This window comes from Muscardinus avellanarius, assembly GCF_963383645.1.
Source record: "Muscardinus avellanarius genome assembly, chromosome: 2".
Taxonomy (NCBI): domain Eukaryota; kingdom Metazoa; phylum Chordata; class Mammalia; order Rodentia; family Gliridae; genus Muscardinus; species Muscardinus avellanarius.
The window spans coordinates 134499194-134522737 of NC_137787.1; the positions used below are offsets into that span (position 1 = coordinate 134499194).

The following is a 23544-nucleotide window of genomic DNA, read 5'->3' on the forward strand; positions in this document are numbered from 1 at the left end:
AAAGAATAAGTGGCAGTAAGAACTGGTTCCAGATTCAAAAAGACAGGAAGATTACTTTACCCATGGTTTAAACACTAACTCAAGTTATTCCAGGAGCCTTGAACATAGAGATTCACTCCCTAGGAGAAGCCAAAATCACGGCTTTCCTTATTAATTTGCCATTAAAGTCTAGTACCAATTAGAAACGCCTGGTAATCAGTCTACTGTTGCCAATTAAACTGGCTTGGTTCTTATTCGCTTTGCCTGTGCTCAGGATTATAGCAGAGGGATGTACTCTTCCTGAATCTTAAATGGAACATTCACAGCCAACTATAAAATGCAACTTTAACTCAAAGCACAATTAAACCCTATTGGGAAGATTTTCTGTTCTCAACCTGAGAGTCTTAAACTTTGAAAGAAAGGGCACAAATGAACCATTTCAAAGATTTATGTTAAGTACACATAGTATAGAAGGGGAGGAGAAGGGGGCTTAAAAACCAGCAGCATTTTCACTGTGAATGCAATAATTAAATTTTATTTCTGTTTCTTAAAGGAAAACCCTTTGTTACTCTTTTATGATTGCAAAACAATGCATGTTCTTTGTATCAAAATCCAAATACAGAAATGTACACACTAGAATACTAACACCCATAATACTACCCTCTAAAGAAAGTGCATATTAATAGCATGGTGTGGCGCATATCCTCTTGTTTTTGCTCCTAAAATTGTATATGTGTGGATAGTAGGAGAATGAAATCATATTATACACCATTCTGAAGCTTAATTTGTTGATTTAGCCATAATTCTTCAAAATATTCCAGCATCTTTCCTTTTTGGAATATATGATCCTTTTACCATGCAGTATGGCACATGTCTGTAATTCCAGTAACATCAGAGGCTGAGGCAGGAGGGTTGTCAGATTCAAGGCAGCCTGGGCAACCTAATAAGCCCCTGTCTCAGCATAAAAATATAAAAGGTTCTGGGGATATAGCAGTGGTAGAACACCCCTGGGTTCAATCCCCAGAACCACAAAAATGATAATTATTATTATAATAATCATTTTATTAGCATCAGAATAATCCATCGTATGACTCTTCCGTCGTTTATTTACCCAATCCTTGACTCATGAACATTTTGGTAGTTTCAGCATTTAGTTGCACAATACATATTTGTGCATCATCTTCTAAACTTGTCTGATTCCTTTTCCATAGGATAAATTCTTAGGATTTATTATTTACATACCTTTTAGCCTCAAACATTTCAAAGTGAAAATGGAAGTATTTAAAAATTCATTCAATAAGCAGAAGACATTCTGTATGTCTGGCACATAAGATTAGTTTATGGGTCAAAAGCTTTTATTGACACTTAACATTCCTATAAAGTACATAAATCATAAGGACATCATTTGTGATTCATCCAAGTAAGTGGCACAACAAGTAAATGACAGAACAAAATATTTACCAGTACCCTCTGCCATGAACCTCGCATGCCGTGGTCACCTGGCATCATTTCTAATCACCTCTTGTGTGTTTTCTGACTTTGGTGTCCATGATGCAGATGCTAAGGGCACTTAATTTCAGATAGGACAGTGGAGTATTGCCTTAGGTGGGATTCCCAGGCCTGCAGAAACACTCCTTGCCAACAAGTTGGTCCAGTGCAAGTAAAGTTGGTCTAGTCCAGGATCCTCCGGTCTTTCCCTCTCACACTTTATTATCCTTGTCAGCTTTGATCTTAAACATGCCCATTGGACTCTGCTTAGCCCATATTTTGATTCCAAGGATGAAAAAATTCTGGATGATAAAAGAAATTAACTTTTTTTCATCATGGTTTCTCCTGTTGTCTCTTCAAGCTTGGCTCTGTCTAACATAGATTTGAATTTGGAAAAGGGGTCATAGCTTCTAATTTGTGGTTTCTGTCACCAGTTGGGTTTCCTTCTGCATAGCCTTTTCAGAAGCAGGCAAAACATAAAGTGATCTTCAAAATATACTTAACCTTTTATGACCACAGTTTTCTGATTTTTTTAATTGTACTGTAGATTGAACCCAGGAGTTCAAACATGCTAGGCAAGCACTTTATCAATGACCTATATTTGATATAGGGTCTCTCTAAGTTGCCCAGGCTGGCCTGGAACTTGCACTCTTCCTGTCTCAGCCTCCCAAGTACTTGGGATTACAGGTGTGTCACCACTCTTGGCTCCAGTTTCCTAATATTTCAGGATATGTAGCTCTCTGATTTTATGAAGACTTTTTTTTCCTCTTACTGCCATTGTTTGAGTTTTGGCTTTTGGCTTTTATTATAGAGGAAAATTATCATTGAGAAAGACTATAAAAGGAAGAAAAATACATTAGATACATGATTAATGTTTGAAGTTAGCTACACAAGTAATGACAAGAGAAAATATTTGCTTCTTTTGTGTTCATCTATTTCATTTCCCTTGCTCTTTTTCTAAGAAGTTGAACTATTTTCATCATTTCCCTAGCACGGTCCTGCAAGGTTTCCTAAGCATCACTGCCCACACCACCACGACTCTGATCTGCTTGGAGTGCTTCTCAAAGTGTGGTCCCTGCCACTGCCCATCCAAGTTGCTACTCATTCATGAGGAGATGGGGAACTTCTTTCAGAATATAAATAAAATCAGTTAATACAACTGATTTTCAGTTTCAATTACTTTTTCTTTTTGGTAGCAAGACTTTAAAAAAAAATCGTTGGTGCCTTTTAAATATACAGAAGAGTGGGTTCCATTGTGACATTTATGCCTGTGTATCACATAATTTGATTCCTGATACAGAGAAAAGTGTGTGCATTTTGATTTCCTCACCTCATAGGACATGTGAGCACATTGGCATCCAGGGAGTCAAGTGGCTATTTTAGTACCATTGATCTCTGTAGTGCCACTTGGTAGTCAAATTGAAAAATATATTAAAAGATAAACACTCTTTCAGTGTTATTTTCTATTGAATTTTTTAGTTGTTTTTGTTTTAGTTTGACCTAGCCATGAGACAAAATATCAGAATCAGGGATTATAATATTCTTTGATATAGTAAAAAAAAAAAAGTGAACTTCTCCATAGTGATGGTGAAGTCTTTTCTTTGACACCCTTTATCTCCACAGAGAAGCACAGTGCCATAGGTTGTGATTGATTATAAAGCACTTGTAATTTTCAAAGGGCAAGACTATGATGGATTTTTACTTGAAGAAAACTTTAAAAACAACACATTCTTGTGTCCAGTCAGTCAGAGCTTCATTGACTCACTGTAGTAAACTCTTTATTTTTATCATGCTCTTTGAAATATGTTTTTTCACAGCCTCCCAACTGTGTTCACAAGAATGTACTTTAGAATTTAGAGCACACTCCTCCATCCTTCCCTGAAATATCATGAGCACTTGACCAAATAAAAGCTCAACCTTGCTGGACAGTGTTGAATGACACAACTGATTGCTAAGAAAGTCTGGGCACTGCTTTCTCTGGAACCTGAAACTGAATTTTATTACCATAATCAAGATATTTATAATATTGAAGGAAATTTCATTTATATTTTTACGGTTAGGGTTATTCTTTCTGGGACCTCTCCCCACTGTGTGTGTGGGGGGGAGCTGTTTATGTCTTCTATCTTTTCTTGACTTAAAATAGGCCTTCATATTTCTATAAAAGTATTTTTACTACTGAGTACTTATGATTAATCTTAATCTTTATTATTTTATCTAATATTATTTATTTATTCAGTAAATATTATTTGTAAACATAGAACAAATATGGCATTTCTCTCCAAGAGGCTTCAAGTTTCTTTATTCTTCTATTCTTTATTCATACAACCATACAAAAAATAATGCTCATCTTTGCTATATATTCTATACTGGCCTGCGAAAATCAAAGTTAGTAAAATGTTAGTTTCTGTTCCAAGAAGTTTACAGTCTACCAAAGTAGACAGATGGGTAAATAAATATAATAAAATGTGAGAAATGCTAGTGTAAAAAAGTACAGAAAGTGTATTGAGAATGCAGGGGAGACAGCCAGTAATTTGCATGAAAAAAGTAGGTGGGAATTATGAGATTAAATACAAGTATTAAAAAAGTAATTGGAAAATTGAGCACAGTTGGATATGCCTGGAAAATCATTCTCAGATGCAGTGGGGAAAATGAAACTGGAAAACTAGCCTGTGGCCAGATAATAAGGGACATATAGTATAAGAGAGATCTTTTAGACTTCTTACATAAATTGGTAACCACAAAGCTTACAGGTTTATAGTTTTGTGCACATAATAGGACAATATTTTATCCCTTTCTGTAGGTAGTACATAGTTAACAAGTGTTTTTTGAATGAATGATTGAATGCATCAAAGAATGTAGCTTTTCTTAACCAAAGGCAGTGGCATTCACCCTTACTTATACAATGAGTTTTATCAGGAGTTATGAGTTAGTCTTAACACCTTTATTGTCTGTCACCTAGTATCACTTAAAACCATCTGTACATGTTTAAATGGCAATTGGTAAAGTTTATTCTTGTACAGTGGAAGCTCATCATATTCTAGTTTATCAGGAAATATGTTTTTACTCCATCAAATAACTTTTATCCCTTTAAACCAAACTCTCATATAAAATGAAAATCAAGCAAATATCCTTTAAAAGTTTCTTTCTTACCAGTCTCTCAAGGAGGTTTGAATACAATATATGTAACTCAGCTATTCAGAATTTGACTTCTTTGCAGCCAAATTCTTGGAGACCCATTATAAACTATGCAGTCACCGTAGAGTGAGATCTTTTGTTAGTCAGTAGAGGTGAATTGTGCTACAATAACAAGCCAAAAATCGTGTGGTTTAAAGCATCAGAAGTTGATTTGTTGTTAACACTCTCAGTAGTCAACAAGGGATGAAGGCCCTTGCTGGGGTCATTCAAGGATTCAGACTGATATAAGCTGGCAGGTACACAGTTACTGCAGTAGAGGGAAGGGACTTGACAAATCTCACTTTGGGTCTTAAATATTCTATCCAGAAGTGACACATGCCACTTTTCCTACATTTCATTGGCCAAAATTCAGAAGGGCTAAAAGCATGCCATCTTATAATATGCCTAAAAGGAGGAATATCAGAAACATTTTATGAACTGCATTAATGACTACAAGTCACAAAAGTATCCCTCTTTATCTTGCATCTCCCAGAGAAAATAATTATAGTGAACATAAAATTTGAAAACATAGAGAGAGAGATTTTGATTCCAGCCCTGCCTCTAAGTGGCTGGGTGATCTTGGGCAAACCTTTTATTTCTCTGAACTTTAATTTTCTCGTCTTTTAAAAATGATGGTGGATATTTGCCTTTAAGAGTTGTGAAGATTAAAGAAAGCGCGCGCACACACACACACACACACACACACACACAAACACAAGCACATATGAAGACTGGTATGTGCTTTTTATTCAATAAATGTGGGCAGCTATCATTTATGTAATGGTAGTAATAGTGGTCATGGTTTCCTCAAACTGGTTGCCTGGACATTTTCTCCTAGAAAGGCATCCTGAAAAGTTTTCCTCTTCCTGTCATGTTCTAAAGACAGATGGCCATTCCACAATGACTTGAGGACAGCCATCACCCCTTCCCCTTTTCTCTTTTTCTCAACCCTCTGTTTACATGATGTGTCCATACATCCCAGTCCACACTACTGAAATAAAAAAAAAAGAGCAAAGAGTAGAGGTAAAAGTAGTGAATAACAAATGAATATGTTTTTCTGCACAAGGCTGCTTCTACAATTGAATACAAAACACAGAGCTCACAGCCTTAAAAGGTCAGATGAAGAGCTCAACGTTAATCTTGGTAGAAGACAAAGTTGTAAGAGATTACCCATCTTTCATGAGTACAACTATAGTTATTTATGCTCTTAGAAGAACATGTAACTATTTTCTATAGGTCACTAGCATGGGTAGTCTGTGTTCTACAAATAATTCTAAATTACTTCTCAATTTCACCTACTTATATTTCTAAGTTGGAATACATTCCGGGAGAATTAAGCCCACACTTGTTTATTGCTTCCATATTGTCTTTGACAGAGTCTGGTCTTGAGTCGTTGTCTAAAATGACAACAGGCTGCGGGCGGGTTGATTTCCTCCCACACTCGATAGCCTGCTATATCATTTTGTTCCATGTTACAAGGAATATACAGACAACTTCTTTGTTAGCCAGATCTGGGCTTGCTGTGTCTCCTGTGAGCAAAAGAAAGAGCACGCAGACAAGCCCTCTGCTCATTTCACACCAAGGAATAGCAGGACCTCAGGAAATTCCATGGGGGAATGTGCCCTCCTAACAGACATAGCATCCTCTGCTTCTTGCCTTCACTGTTATACCTGGAAACCCAGGTAGATGAGTACTTCTGCTGCTTTGAGAGTGCACTTTGTGTCCTTGTATAAATGGTGTTTTCTTGTAACTTTTTTCTAAAACCTGGATATCTGAAATGCCTCATTTCAAGGCATAACCTCAGTTGTGTGATCAATACTCCTGATTTTTTTATTTAGAGCTATATTTATTCAGAGCTATATTTTAGAGTGACCAGATTCAATTTCTAAACCAATTATTGTCCCCCTTTCAAAATATTCTAATGCTGGTCTCTCAATGAGTTCATGGGATCATGTTTAGCCTCTTGGCATGCTAGAGGACTCACCCAAACTAGGGTGATCCAGGAGGTGGTTGCTGGTTATGAGTTATAAGGAGTATGAGTTCTTTGGTCTTTGTAACTTGCAATCTGCACGCTCTATGATCTTGCTGCCTAGGTAAAGTCCCCTACTTCTATTTAGTTTATCTGCTGCTGCAGTTTCCTAAATCTCTACTATGAACCTTGACTTTATTGGCTCTTGTGGGCTCTCTGTAAGCTTTGCACAGTCCACCTACTCCTTAGTCCTCATTAGAAAACTGCTCTCTGAACTAAATGTTACCCAAGCCCCTTCCATTGACTGGTTATTTAAGCTGCAGGATGAATATCCTTGGCTGCCTCTGAAGGTGACTGATGATGCAAGAAGAACATAACTGGATTCCTTGATCCTGGAGGCCCAGATGAGATTCAGTCCAGTGGGAGGTGGCAGGAGTGAAGTCATGCATAAGGCTGACTGGTGAGTCAACTTCCTGGTCTTCAGGCAAAATCTCTCATCACCATGGCTCCAGTTTCCTGGCCCAATGAAATTTCCTCTAACTCATCCTCTGACACTTTACCACAGTACCTGTGAGTTGGTGAGCATCATGAGCTCATGGTAGCAAAAGGCATTTGAACTTCTCTGCTGCCCACTGAAGAATGCTGGCTTCATCCTTAGATTTCTTTAGAAGTGTCTTGCGAAAATTCTGGCTGACTTAATGCACATTATTCCAAATATATTTTCTCAAAATCCTTGGAGTTAAGTCATTTTCTCTCAACTTGTATGCTGGAAATTTTCAAGCATACTGAAAAGTTGCAAGAATATTAACAAGGAACACCTGTATATCCTTTGATTAGATGAACCAGTTGTTAATATTTGCTTTGTCAGCTTTCTGTGTGTGTGTGTGTGTGTGTGTGTGTGTGTTGTCATATTGACTGAACCACTTGAGGACTAGTTATATATAACACTTTATGGTTGGCTATTTCAACATATTTTTCCTAAGAACATTTTTCTCTATTATACTTGGGAGATTTAGTAATGACTTAGTATTTACTGAATGCATAATCTATATTGAACCTCATCCTTTATGACAAAGCTTTTTTTCTGTTAATTGAGCCAAGATCTACCAGAAATTTTGCATTGTATTAAGGGGATAAATCTTGAAATCCACATTTTACTTTATTCCCTCTGAGTATTCAGCTGAATAGTATCATCTGACCAAAACTGATTGTACTCAAAACTTAGCCTGCCTAAGCTGGCAATTACTAAACATTATTCTTTTTGAATATCCATTTTACTGTGGAAAGTATCATAATACTTTGAATGTCAGTCATAGATGACTAGAAGAATGAAAACTTATTTGGCAAAATTCGCATGTATACGTTATGCTAAACACTTGGCTAATATTCAGATGAGATGGGCAATTTATAGACTATATAGTCATAAAGTAGAGTTCTATTTGTAGTTGTGTTATGAGAGATGATGGTTCGTTAATTCAAGATTTAAAATGTTATTAAAAGACTGTGAGCTTGAGTCCCTGTTGGAAAATGCAAAACATGTGTGTGTGCATGTGCATATGTGTGTATTTGTGATATTCCAAACCATTTTTAGAGAATAGTTTCTAAAGCACCATACTTCAAATTAGTATATGACTACAGTTGTCAGTGTAGATAGATATTCTTTTCAAGCAACCAATGTAACTTATTTTTTTAAATTGCTCTTAAGCATGTGATTTTGTAAATATATAGTTTCTGGTGTATTCTTATGTGCAAAAATAGAGAATCGGATTCATTAGACAATCTACATTCCTCTCTTCTCTATTGCTCAAATATAAAGATATTTTAAGTGAGTATGAAATTTGAAATCTAAGTTACGGAGTGAAAAAAGTATTAGTGGATGTCCACTCATAAATTAGAAACACACACACACGGCCGCACGTGGTGGCGCACGCTTGTAATCCCCGCACATGGGAGGCAGAGACAGGAGGATCACGCAGGTTCGAAGCCAGCCACGCGCGCTGGCTTAGGAGACCCTGTTTCCAAATAAAAATGTAACAATAGGTCTGGGAGTGTAGCCCGGAGGTAGAAGGGCTTCCAGGAACCCCAGTACCACCAAAAAAAAAAAAAAGAAAAGAAACACACACACACACACACACACACACACACACACACACAGAATTTACAGGAACACATACAAACAGAAAAGTCTTCATTAAACATCTTTGCCTGGATGCCTACAGGGGATGGAGAGAAGTGAAATGAGGAATGGGAGAGAAAAAACGGATCAAGATGACAAAAGCCACAAAATGAGTAGTATATGTATTTAAAGAGGGATGCAGCAGAAAAAAAAACAGAAAAGGAAGGAAAATATGGCATTAATTGGGAGTGAGTGGGATTTTCTCCCATTTTCCTCTTATTCTGAGTGGCTCAATCGCTAGTGGCTTCCCACTGCTAACGCATCTGCTGAAATTTAGAGTGGATTTCACGTGGCTAGAACAAACCCGAATGTCCAAGCTCTTCTCTGCTCTCTTGGAACAGTTTTGGAGACACTCAAAGGCACCTGAAGCCTAAGGATATCTAGAAATTTACATGTAAAGAATTAAAACTAAACCAAGTATGGTGGCACACACTTGTAATCCCAATTCGGGAGGCTGAGACAGGAAGATCCAGATTTGCAAACAGCCTCAGCTACTTAGTGAGGCCCTCAGCAACTTAGTGAGACCCTGTTTAAAAATAAAGAATAAAAAATAGGGCTGGGGGTGTAGCTCAGAGGTAGAATGCCTGCGTTCCATCCCCAGACCCTCAAAAAAAAAAAAAAAAAAAAGAATTAAAACTTTAAAAAATTGTTTTTCAGGGATTTATGACAATCATAGATTAAGATTACAAAAACAAAATCTTTCTAGCTATCACCCTAGATAAAGACACTGTTGTTTAGCTATAAATACAAAATGAAATGCAATAGTTAAGGAACATACACCATTCCATTCTCCCACCACAGCATGTTTTGATGTGAATTTTTAAAAACCTATCTAGTCTTGCTAAAAATAAGCAAATATTTTTATGTATGAATGCTATGATTTAACCAATCTTAGCTGTTTGAGAATAAAAGTGTTCTTGTGAATGCACTTCTAAAATATCAGAAATGGTCAGAGCTGAATAGAGAGAGAGAATGGAGCCTGGAATTCCTCATTAAATATGCTGTAACATCTTGAAAGGCAAATCTTTCTTTATTCCCACTTCTTTATTCCCACTGATTCATTATGGCCTTGAATGATCAAGTCTTTATTTCTCTGGTCGTTTTGTTGTGTTTTTTTTAATGACTCATTTAGCCAATGATCTTTCTTCTGCTCCCTAAAAGTGACTTTCATCATTCTTCTGATTCTTAATGGTTTTCATGCTTTCTTCATCCGTAATGTTGCTACTTTTCTCATTTTGATTTAGACTAATTATGTTAGCCATGATAGGCCCAGTCTCAAAAGAATCATAAAAATGCAAGCTGGGGAGGTAGCTCAGTAATACAACACTTTCCTAGCATGTGCCAAGCCTTGGATTCGATCCCCAGCACAGAAAAAACGAATCAAAAATACTGTGCCTGAAACTGGTTTTGTAATAGCCTTCTTTTCTCTTTAATCTGGGGAACTGTCTGTTTAAATTACGTATATTGTTCTAAAATCTTATTTTAAAGTTTTAAGACCACATAATTTTTATTCTTATTTTTATTGGTGCTTTGTAATCATCTATCTTGATGATATATGATTCAGGATGATAGAGGCATACATGCACACAGTACTTAAGTCCTTCCTAGTTCTACCCCATTCCCGCTCTCTCCCTACTTCCTGTGCTCAGCACAGATTAGCTTTGATAAGTTTGTGTGTGTGCATCGTGACCATTGAGGTGTTTCCCTCTTCAGCTCTTCTTCCCCCCTCCCATCAACCCCAGGTCCCCTTCTTCACTTCACTAAGGTCTCTCCTTTGCCTGGAATTCCTCCTGTGTCCCAGTTTCTCTTCAGCTTCCTCATATGAGAGAGAACATTGGATCTTTTACTTTTTTTTTTTTTTTGTAGGTCTGGGGATGGAACCCAGAGGTATTTCACCTCTGATCTACACCCCCTTGCTCAATATTTTGTTCTTTATTTTGAAACCGGGTCTCACTAAGTTGCTTGGGCCTCACTAAGTAGCTGAGGCTGTCTGCAAACCGCGATCCTCCAGTCTCAGCCTCCCAAATGCTGGGATTACAAGTGTGCCGCCACCATGCCCGGCTGACCTTTTACTTTTTTTGACTGACTAATCTCACTTAGCATAAAATTCTCCAGTTCCATCCATTTATCATGTAATTTTAAATGATTATTCCTTCTATGGCAGTGGTCTAAAAATAAAGTATTCCCGTGGAATATAAATACTTTAAACATTTATTAAGAGTAATAGTTGTATTTCCTCTCTGAAAACACTGTTATATAAATGCAAAGGACTCATAATTACTTCTGAGACTATGTGAGGTAGAAATCAAGCCAGGTATATTTATGACTCCTTTTGCAATGCTGCTTGTGTTTTTTAGCTTTCCTTAAACTACTTTGCTTTGTTTACCAAGAAAAGTATATTCTGAATATCTTGAAATTTTTATCCTGGGTAGGAAATCAAGTTTTATTTATTTATTTATTTATTTATTTATTTATTTATTTATTTATGGTACTGGGATTCCTGGAAGCCCTTCTACCTCCGGGCTATACTCCCAGACCTATTTTATACTTTATTATTTTTGGAAACAGGGTCTCTTAAGCCAGCACAGCTGGCTTCGAACCTGCGTGATTCTCCTGTCTCCGCCTCCCAAGCACGGGATTACAAGCGTGCACCACCACGCCCGGCAGTAATCGAGTTTTAAATAATCAGGACAAAATAAGTTGGCTAACCTAAAAAAAAATATATTGAGTTCATGTGTTGTTTTGTGTTTCGCTGAGGAAATATTTTATAGAGCCTGGGTGTATTCCCAGGTAGACAAAAGTCATCTCACAGTGAGAACTAAAGAAAGAAGATTGGACTGAATCCAATGCAACTTAATGACCTGCCCTTGAACAAATTTAAAATAACTCACTGATACCAAACTTTGTATTTCTCTAGTTTTTATCAAGTATAATTTAAAAATGTTCTGGTTGTACTTTCTTGTCATTCATTTGGACTATAGGTAAAGAGGAACGATAATTTTGATTTTTCATCTTGCATTATCTAGTCCAGATCCATGAATTCCAATGTGCTATTCAGAATCTCCATCTCTCTATACTTCTTCTGAGCAGATGGCCCTATAGCTCAATGTGCAATAGCAGAGAGATGCACTTTATTTTATTTTGGTTTCTATAGGGCTAATAGAAGAAATCATGATGAAAGTTCATACAAAATTCTGCTTTTCCCAAAGCACTGTAAGTAAGGGCTGCTCTTAAATAGATGAATAAATGGATGGCTGAGTCAGCTGTAGGTAGGGAGAACTCTTAAGACAATAAACTTTATTTTGATGATTATAAGCCCAGGGGTAAAGGTCTGTCATTGCCTGCAAGATTTTTTTTTACCTGTAAATCTCCTTTTTATTAATATCTTTATATACTTTATTTCATTTTTTCTCATTGATACAATGGCCAAAGAAATACAAATGAGCAATTCATCAAGAATAAATAGAAGTGGCCAATAAGCATACTCATTGGTAATCAAGGAACTTAAAGTTGAACTAATGATACATCATTTATTGGCACTTGAAACATTAAAAACATTCTTTTTTTGATAGAGGCAGTACTATATTTTATTTGTTGAAGTTTGTAATGGAAAAATCAGGAAAAACTTTACTCAGAGAAATAAGGCAAGAAAAGGAAATCAAAGGAATAAAAAAGAAAAGAAGAACTAAAACTATCTCTATTTGTAGATGACATGATACTAAGAAACCCAATAAACTTAAACAAATAGTTTATAGAACTCATTAACAAATTCACCAAAGGATCTGGACACAAAATCAATATTAAAAATCAGAAGCTTTCTTGTATGCCAATTATAAATCCATGGAAAAAGAAATTTAGAAAACAATTTCACTCAGAATATCCCACAAAAAAAAAAAAAATACTTACGAATAAGCCTAACCGAGGAGGCAAAGGATCTTTTTTTTTTAATTTTTTTAACAATTTTTTTTATTGAACATACTGAGAGAGGGTGGTAGAACATTTACATTGTCAGCACTAGTCTTCTCTCACCCAGCATGACCTAAAAGACCAAAAGCAAAGAGAAAGCATCCGGAGAAAAGATCTTCATGCAAAAGAAAGCTAAAGCAATGGCTGTGAGGTTTTACATAAAACAAGTGACTTTCTAATAAACTAAAAACAGCTTTGCTTAGATGTGATAAGTTTCCCCTTCTGGATTCAGGAAATAGTAGATTTTATGGATTGGAAAGAGACCCAGCACATCACCCAAACTCATTAATTATATCCTAATGTTTAATGCTACATGTGAGTACTGGAAAAAGCATTTTGTCATGTCGTGTGAACAGCACTGTTCCTAATGCTTTGGGGAGGACGGCCTTTTGGAGTACGACACAGCAGGACTCGGTATTGATGAAATGTTGATGTGGCATTGTGAATCGAAAGCTAGGTCATTCTTTAAAGGAAGTCTGCAAGGGGACAGAGCAGCTTGTCCCAATTTTCAGCAACAACAAAAAATCCTTTAAGTATTTGTTATTCACATCGAGATGTGTTGAATAGAGGTCTCACAGTCCAAGATTCTGTGCCCCATTTGAGGCTAGCTAGTAGGCTGTTCTAAAAACCATTGTGTTATGGAGGTCAAGGCCATATGTGTGTATGCTCTGCTCCCACACTGTCTTTCTGCCGTGGGTCCTGCAGTGCTTATGTGAGAGGCCTCAGATGAAGAACAGTCAACGCTTCTTCCCTTTAGAAGGGATGAATGGATGAAAGGTATTATAGTGTGTACTATAGAGCATTTTTTTGTTCTTCCAAAACATTGCAATCTTTATAACCACCCCATGGGAGGGGAAGCTTCCATCCTTGTGGAGGGGTCACAGGGACATGAGTTCTGAGTGACTTGGAGCAAGGTCTGCCCTATCCATGCTATACCATATCTCCGACCCCCCTGGCCTCATGGGGAGAGAGTACGTATGTCTCCTTCTCATTGCTTTTTTGTAGATTTCTTCTTAACCCAGGCTTTTATTCCAAGAGACAAAGAGAAAGCTGGCTAGCCACCAGCTAAAACATTTTCACAAATCTTCACTTATTATGTTGTGATCCAGCAATCTCATTTTTCTTTCTCGGATAAAAAAATCACTTTCTGAGGATGGCTCAGGAAAAAAAAAATCAAAATCTCCCTGCATGGCTTCAGGTGCCACCTGAAATGGGAGTCTGCTGTCTGGCACTGCCTCAAGACAGGTCAAGGCTATGCATTTAAGATGAAGTCTCTTCTTTTCCTTAAACCTTATCTAGGAGAAAAAGCCAAGAAGCATCATCCTGAAACACACTCATTTGATTTCATTTCCACAGGCCACCTGTCACAATGCCCTAACACAGATACTTTGGTTCCTCCTAGGTAGTATACACTCACTGTCAAATAAAATAGCCACTAGAGACAAAGAAGATATACTAGTATTCTAGACTTCAATCAACAAATGAGAATTAATGTTGCCAAATTAAAGTTATCTCTAACAATGCATATACTCTTGTTTCAGAGTAGAACAATGAAATTTGTGTAGCCTGCCATTTTAAATTAAGAAGTCTGAAAATGTTATCAAATCTGTAATATGAGAAAGAGATGTGTAAAGGGGGCATTTTTCATTGCAAAATAGCATATAGACATATAAGATTTCACTTGTTTATTTTCTACCATTCTTCCAAACCAAGGAGATCAGGTGCTTTCCCTGAAACTTTTTAGCCTCATTGTCTGTGAAATAATTCATGGACAGTTAAGGTTCACATTGATAAAGGTGACCTTCAGGAAGTGAGAAAGTGATCATGGAATATTTACCCTGAGAAGAGATTCCTGCAGTATGACACATGGTCTAGTTGCCAGTCGTTAGCTTTGCCACTGACTTCCTGGTACCCGTGACCACTGTGTGTGCCTCCAGTTCCACCTCTAGAAAATGAAAGGGCTTTGGGTAGCAGAGAAAGTGGCTTGAAAAAAATTAGCCAGTTCTAGTTGAGTCCGGTCTCTTCTCATGTCAGAGCTGTAGGACTGGCAGAGACCTCGAGTTATGATTGGATATGGACGGTCCCCCAGAAAACCCATATATTGGGCAAGCAGCAGTGCTCAAAGTGAAATAACTGACTCACCCTGGCTGGAACCTCATCAGTGGATCAATCCATGGATATGTTAACAATCTGAATGAGTTTACTGGTGGTAACTTAGCCAGGTGGGATGTGAAGGAGGCTGTAAGCTGTGGGGGTGTGGCCTTGGGGACTCTGCCCACGGTCCCTCCTCCCTCTCTGGTTGATTCCTGGCTGGTTTGCCATCTGCCTGTCATGAGTTGAGCAGCTGTTCCTCCTGTGCCCTGCTGCCATGATTTCATCGCCTTAGAGCAGGTGGACCAGAGGCTGAGCCTCTGAAACTTGAGCCAAATGAACCTTTCCTCCTCTACGTTGTTCTTATCAGGTATCTTGGTCAAAGCGACACAAAGTTGACTAATACACCTTGAAATTGCCACTAGTCTTTCTAGGCATTTAGAAGGAACTGTCTGTCTCCTGGTTCTTCACTTGGGATGACACTTTATTATTTTCTAGGGAGGAAAGGTATTACTATTTTGCAAATGACAAAACCAAAGTTTGAAGACTGTGGGCTTGCCCAAAGTAAATATCAGGTAGCAACAAATTACACGGCTCTTGTGATTTCTCTTTTCCTACTACAGTTGAGAAAACCAAGAACATGGTTCAGGCATGGGTCCTAGTTACTTCTCTGTCACTGCCTAGCTATGCTCCCTGGGTAAATCACAATGTCTTTGTACATCACTTTTCTCATCTTCAAAATGGGCACTGTGGTAGTCAGCTTTTTGTCACTGTGACAAAATGCCTGAGAAAACAACTTAAAGGAAGAAAGGTTTATGTTAGCTCATGGTTTCAGAGGTTTCAGTCCATGGTCAGCTGGCTCCATTGTTTTGGGCCTAAGTTGAGGCAGAATATCATGGAGGAAGGGCATAGAGAAGGAAAACTACTCCACGAAGCGGGGGAGGAGGGAAGGGATAAAATAAATCCTTCAAAAGCATGCCCCCAGTGACACACATCTTCCAACTAGGCCCTTCTTTCTAATGTTTCCATCACCTCTCAATTGTACCAAGCTGGTTGCTAAGCCTTCAACATGTGAGCCTTTGAAGGAGTATTCAAGATCTAAGCTACAAAGGCATTGTATATACCCTACAAAGTAGTTGTGAAAAGCACAAAAGATGCAAAGTCCTTGGCTTCTTTGCCCATGTTAGAAAAGAGATGATGTACAATCCGTATTACCAAACTACAGGAAAATTGAGACCAGATGGTGTAAGGGGGTGGGGGTGGGCAGAATCCTACAGCCCTGGTTTATCTTATAATTACAAATACTCTGCATATCAAATCAATTAGCTTCTTTGCTTTTTTGCTTCTCCGTTTCCTTAGCTTTGCTTGGGTTGTACCAGAATATTTTGAGAAAAAAATTCGTATTCAGTCTGTGAGGTTTCTACCCTAGTTTTCTTTTCTGTGCACCATGCTGCCTCTGAGACACTTGACCATATTCCCTAAAGACAAACGGCTAGAACATTTATGCACTGTAAAAAGACTAGGTATTGCCACATCAGTGTAACACATTTGCAGTCCCACTGCGATTCTTTCTTAAAAAAATAAAAATAAAAAGTAAAGATCGTTAGGAGCCTGTAGCAGCCTAATGGAATTAAAATCACCAGGCAAAGCATAATGAGGAGTAGGAGTCAAATTATTTTAGGAACTACTAAGATGTTGTCCCTGGCCTTTGGAGAAGCTCACAAAGACTCATTACTCTGTGTGACACCGACTGAACAGCCCTCCCTGAAGTGTCCTTCCTTCCCAGGGATCATTAGTGCTGCTGGGCTCCGGCCACAGTGGCAAATGTCAGCCATTCAAAGGATCAGCTGCTTAATTAGATTTGGAGAATAGAAAGATATAGCAGATTCACAAGGTAAAATGCCAGACAGTGTTTAGGAAGAGAAAGGTGGGAGCAGAGCAGATGTTTTCCCACCAGTATTTCACCACCCCTGAAGGGCGATTTAGAAATCTAATCTATAGCAAAAAGATCTAGTGCCCAGAAAAGCTCAGAGGAGCATCTTTTCTGGACTTGAGCAAGTTCTAGAGTTCTCTATGAGGAAGCCTCCTCTTCCCTCAGGCTGCTTCTCTAACAGCCTAAAAAGAGAAGAAAGAAAGAAAAAAGAGCTTTCTTTACACCTGACCAAAAAGAAAGCATTTCTCTTTTGTGCCCCCTTTTAAGTGTGTGCACACAGGCACAAACACTTGCTTCACATGCATGCATACACAACTCACTTCGGTCCAACCTTTACACTTAGTGAGTGCATATCTAGTATCTTGGTGGTGAGACAGGGCAGGTGCTGAACCTCTTTGCAGATGGCAAAAGGAAATGTTTGTAGGTAAGTGACCAACATGTCTAAAATGATGGGCAAATCAGACCTCAAACCCAAGCTCTTGATTGTGGACCTAATACTCTTTCTACCACTCAGTGACAACCCAGCTTGCTCTTCTTCTGAGTTACAGTGTTTTTGTTTTTGTATTTAGCTCAATGCCCAAAGTCTATATACAATTACCTAGGTACATTTCAAAAGAAATACATAAAGATGGCTCCTGATCGTAAAGAGATAAAATTATATTATAATTTCATCTCTTTTAAACATTATATTATAAACATTGAACGGAAATCACTTGCAGGTCCAGGGGTCCTCCAGCAGGTGCCAGGGAGAAATACTGGTCTGGAAGTGTGCTAGTCCGCTGCGGGATATGCAGCATTAATTCCCCGAGGAGGGAGGTTTGGAACGAGCTTTCTGGGTTCTCATCTCAGCACATCCACTTAGAGCAGCTGCTGAAATCCCAGCAGATGGGGTACATCAGAAACACATTTTCTTTCTTATTTCATCTTTAGTTCTTTGGAGAAACCTGGCACCTAGGGTACTGGTGGAGAGAAAAATAAAAGCTCATTTTTATATAATCATTTGTACTATAAAGATATAAACATGGCTCATTCCTGGGGGAGTTATTTCATTCTTTTCCTTTCCTGGTGGGTTTTATAATTAAGCCTTACTGAAATACAAACTAAAAAATTAGACTTCAATGTGTTATTTCTTGAAAAAATGCACTGAGTTGCTGTTTTGTTTTTATTTTTTGCAGTCTCAATGGACATCCAATCCCCTGCTGCTGCCTTTGTATAAAACCCAAGACGTTTTGTTGTGCCAGTTTACTAGCCTGCAGTCTCTGCTGACATTCTCATGCAAGAACAATGCCAGTTCTGTCCTTTTTAACCCCCGCGTGACTCAGACTTTCAACATACCTGTTCCATTTTTTGCCCTTTATAAAGATGCCTGAGGCTGACCTTTCCTCTGGATTTGCAGGAAGTGTGGAGAATGGGACTTTCCTTGAGCTCTTTCCCACATCACTGTCCACGTCCGTGGACCCGGCCTCCAGCCACCTGTCCAATGTCTACATCTATGTGTCCATATTCCTCAGCCTTTTAGCATTTCTACTTTTGCTTTTAATCATTGCCCTCCAGCGGCTCAAGAATATCATATCCTCCAGCTCCTCCTACCCAGAGTACCCAAGTGATGCTGGAAGTTCTTTCACCAACTTGGAAGTCTGCAGTATTTCCTCTCAGAGGTCCACTTTCTCAAACCTTTCTTCCTGAAGAAGATGGAAGAATCCTGAATGTGTCAGCAGCTTTTCTGGTCCCTTGCTGGCAGGGTTGCCTCGTGAAGGAAATGACCCCTTTGGTTTGACCTGATTTCCTCCTTCTTCGTTGATCTCTTTTCTGTTCATGATGATTTTCATTTGTGCATGGAGAAGCCGATGCTGACAGAAATGCCTGCAAACACCAAAGCGCAGACGCTCACACAGACCGCATGACGAACCTGGAGCTGGCTTCCTGGAGGTCTGTCTGCACTGCTGTCCACCAGGGGTTCAGCTGAGAAGCCCTCTCAGTGGATGCAGGATATGGGCTCCTGCACCTTGTTTCCCTTACAAAACCATGAGACCAGTGGAACCTAGAAAAATTAAGTCTGAACTATTTAGGACATTTTTCCCATATTTAAAAGATAAAGTGGAGACACCAAATTTAGGAAAGGAATTGATCTAGATTAAGAGTATAGCATTTCTAAAACTGGGAGTAAAAATATGCTGAATGTTTTCTTTAATTTCATCTTAACAAATGAAAGCCACATTTATTGATGAATAGAAATCCATGGAAAAGTTTTGGAAGAATTTGACTTTTAATAGCAAGATAAGTATGTGTGTGATTGCAATGTATAATGTATTTTGCCTCCTGGGCTTTTTCTTCTACTTATGTTACAGTCATAATACTAATCAATTGTGGAATTCTTTGTGGTAATTGATGTTCATATTACTAAAAGAAGCACCAGAAAAGACACCAAGAAGTTGTTATTTTATATCTGTAATTTCTATCAGTGAGAATTAAGCAAAGATAAAATATCTACTTAGTTGTGGGGTGTGTGTGTGTGTGTGTGTGTGTGTGTTACTGTGTGTTACTGGGGATTTTGAACCCAGGGGCATTCTACCTCTGAGCTACACCCCCAGCCCTATTACATTTTTATTTTGAAACAGAGTCTCACTAAGTTCCTGAAGTTCTCCCTAAATTGCTAAGACTGACCTTGAATCTGAGATCCTCCTGTCTCAGCTCCCAGGTACTTGGATTACAAGCGTATGCCACCATGCCCGCTCCAGTTGTATTTTATACAGTGATAACTCCTAGCAATCATGTACATTCCTGTATTCATTTCACAGTCTCTATAATTTTAGTGCAGAATTATAGTAAGATACTGAGATGTCAGATATTTGATCATTCATGTTAGGTTGCAAAACTTAAGAGACTAAATTAATAATATATGTGTTTTAATATACTCCATGAATGTTACATGTCTCTGATAATTAGTTGTTGTGTGTTAATATAATACTTTGCATTAGGATTCCAGGATGTGAGTTAAAAAGGTTAAACACTCCAGTTGTGTCGCTGCGGGGAGCTTTGATGGTCCTGGGAGCTGCATTACTGTGAGCAGTCAAGTACATCTGAACTTGGAAGGCTGGTGGGAGTTGGGGGATAATCCAAAAAAAATGGAACATACATGTGAGCACAGGCATGGAATCTGAAGGAAGGCAAGTTGCCTCTACAAACAAAATTTAGCAAACATCACTACTTCTTAAGAATTTGAAAAATAAATGGCCTACTGCATAAACACTGGACTGAACCTTTGGAAGCCACTACCAGCATGCTGCAGCCTTCCCATGGCACCCGGATCATTCTTTGCTCAGAACATTTAATAATCTTACATGGCAGAGCCTCAACACACACTTTGGTTGGATGGCGCAATCAGTACCCCCTGTCACTAGAGCAGGACAGAGACTCCACCATTTTCCAGAATTTTGTCATTCTGAGGTACTGAGAGAGTTGAGGAGTAATATCAGAAAATCTTTTCTTCATTCTAGTCCATAAGATTTTCTTAAAACAGGCCATATTTAACCATACTCAAAACTCCAAATACCATAGAGTTGCTGCCCTAAAATGAATAATCAGTGAAAATTTTGCCTCTGCTACTATATAAAGTATTATATAGTATATAATACTCTTGGATAGTATGATGTAGTATATATTTGGACTAGAGAAACTCTGCTATTTCAGATCATTATTAGCATTTTTTCAGTATATGTATGTGTGTACGTGTATGTGTATATATATAAATATATATGTATTGTGTACACACACCCACAAATACGTACCACAGGTACATATTCACATGCTCCAAGTTAAAAGTTATGAGAATATTATCACAGGATCACAGAAGGATCCACAGTATCACTTTTTCTTTATTCTTGTGCTATTTTGGTTATTGAGGGGGAAAGAACATAAGTGAGGAGATGTTTTAATAAAGAATAAATATTGCATATAATGGTAAAATCTGATAATGATCTCTCCTAAAGGGAAATTCTATAGCCTTTCCTTATGAAAGAGATATGAAGACTTCTGAGAGAAAAACTACCTATAAACCCAAATCCAATCAAATCTTCAAGCTTACCCCCACCCCACCACCACCACCACCACAGTATTCTTGCTTTCAAAGCTAACTGGAATAATTAGGAGCGATGTTCAAGGATGGAAAATAAGATTTGTTGTTACAAGCTTGCCAAGGTAACAGACTGTACAACTTGAGATGAATTTGTGTTGTTTAAGAAGTTCATAAAGGTTGGAAAACTGGTTTATAAATAAAAGCAGTGGAGTCCATGAAAAGCCTGGTTTCTTCTCTGATTTTTTTCTGTGAGGTGATCTGCAATTTTCTGTCCTAGAGAGAATGCTTTCCCTGGGAGTTTTAAGTATATCTATATCTATATCTCTTTATACCTATTTTATATATATATATATATATATGTGTGTGTGTGTGTGTGTGTGTGTGTGTGTGTGTGTGTGTATACATAGAATGTCTATATATCTACATAGTATATCTATAGTGTAGGTATATAAATACAGATGTTCTGTATAAAAGTAGATATAGACAGATGTATCAATATCACTCCTTTTATGTGTGTCCTCTCTGAAGCAATATCAGTACTGTGTGACCCCAGTGTCAGACCCTCCCCACTCCTTCAAGGGGCACTCCCTCTAAGGTAGTGAGTCTCACTCTTGCCTGATGAGAAGAAGGAACTGGGTGCTTGAAAAATATACAGATTCCTGTGCTACCCCCACCCCAGACCTACAAGAGTGGAGCCAGAGAATAGTTGTTGTTGTTACTATTATTGTTGTTGTTGTTGTTGTTGTCGTTGTTGTACTGGAGGTTGAACCCAGAGGCATTCGACTACTGAGCTATACCTCAGGCCTAATTTATTTTCTATTTTAAAACAGGGTCTAGCTACATTGCTGAGGTGCTAAGGGACCTCACTAAGTTGCTGAGGCTGGCCACAAACCTGAGATCCTCCTGTCTCAGCCTCCCAAGTACAGAGATTACAGGCATGTGCCTCCATGCCCAGATGGAAATGGTTATTTTTAACAAGGACCACAGATGATATTGATAATAGAATCCACGTGGCAGAGGAAGGCTCAGATATACTTCTCATGTGTACTTGCAGAGGAGCAATGACCTTACCTCTCAGCCACTAGCCATATAATTATGGTTTCTCTGAGTTGAGCATCCCCTCTGCAGCTCCACTTGCAGCTCACAGCCCCCACAGAGCCTCCCCTCCTGCTGGAGACTCAACTCCAGGCCACCGTCCTAGAAGTGGAAAGCTGCTGCTGTTGCGATGGCTTCAGTAGAGAAGGGATGTGAACGAAGTCCCATCTTTATCCTATCTCAACTCCACTTTGACAAGATGAGTATATCTAGCATCTGTATTAGAGGACTGGAGGTGCCTGATGGGACTTAAAGGTGAAAGAAAAAATTTACATTGTATACTAAGACTATTCAACAGTCTAAAGGAAAAACAACCGCACAACTAGAAACCTGAACAGCCAAGGAGAAAGGCCATTTCTAAACTTATTTTCCTGCCTTGAGGTCTGCCTCTCACTTCTAACCAATGCCTAGTCCCACACTCCTGCTCTCTTCTAGAAAGATCCCCTTAGGATCTAACCCCATTGATCCAATACACAGAACCTCAGCTTTCAAAAGGCCTGAGTTCGAGAGATATCTCTCCAGGCTGTGTGGGCTTGAGGCTGGTGGGCATGTTGGAGGACATGGCTGTAGCTGGAGTCTCAGGGAGCTCTGGGTTCCTGGTTGTAGGTCTCTTTGGCAATTCTCCATCACTGAGAGGAAAGTTGTGCTTCTCTCACTTCCTGTAGGCAATGGGTCTTACCATCAAATGTGTTTATGTGCATGCATGCATGCACACATGTGCACACAGAAAACTCCTAACATACATTTTCCTTTACACACACATACACCTCCCACCAAGAACAGTCATTCTCAACATTCAGATGCTGCCTCAATGTTTAAAGTCCTCTTACCTCAAGTTAACCCTGTCTTCAACGGCCTCACTTCCCCTGACCTGTCCTTCTGCTTCAGAACTATGCCCGAGCATCTCCCACTCCAAGAGACATTTCCCTATCAGTACTGCTTTTATTGCCACAGAGCCCACGAGGCCCTGTAGTCACCTCTCACTATCAGGAGACCTCACCAAGCTATGCCAAACATGGCTTTCTTTATCCTAGACTGAAGCTATGCTGAGGTAGGGTATTGGCCATCTTGAACACTACAAGAAAACATTATACAAAAGTCATTCATTAAATATGAACACATTCTTGTGGCACCAGATAGAGCATAGTTCCTAAGTTTATAATCTAGTGAAGATGCTCAGGAACACAGAGAACAAACATATGCATAATTAAAAGTGCAACTAGCTCTATGAAGAATACACAATTGGGAAATGATAGGCCATAAGAGAAATTCACTTAAGATATGGTAATCAGGAAGGGCCTTTCTGATGAGGTTAGAGAGAAGTATTTCAAGAGTGCTGGGAGGAATAATCTCTATGAAGAGGATCCAAAGCCCCCGTGCCAGGAAAGGCTTTGACTCACATGAGCAGAAAAGCCAGAGTGCTATGGTGCAGGACATGAGAGTGGAGAGGTGGGCAGGGGCAGGTTAGGTAGGCCGGTAGGTATAGAAGGAGCTTGGATTTATTCTGAGTGCAGTGGGAATCTATTGAACAACTTTAAGCAGCAAAATTATATAATTGAATTTATAATTAAGAAAGATTACTCTTGCTGCTTTCTGAA

The 23544-nt window shown here is 38.6% G+C and overlaps 1 protein-coding gene across 1 annotated transcript; it reads left to right on the forward strand.

Moving 5' to 3' along the window:
- Positions 1-18138: 18138 nt before the first annotated feature.
- SERTM1 (serine rich and transmembrane domain containing 1) lies at positions 18139-18462 on the forward strand (the record flags this gene model as incomplete). The annotated part of the gene is made up of 1 exon (XM_080690365.1): positions 18139-18462. The coding sequence occupies one exon, from the start codon at positions 18139-18141 to the stop codon at positions 18460-18462; it is 324 nt and encodes a 107-aa protein (XP_080546491.1).
- Between the last annotated feature and the right edge of the window lie 5082 nt (positions 18463-23544).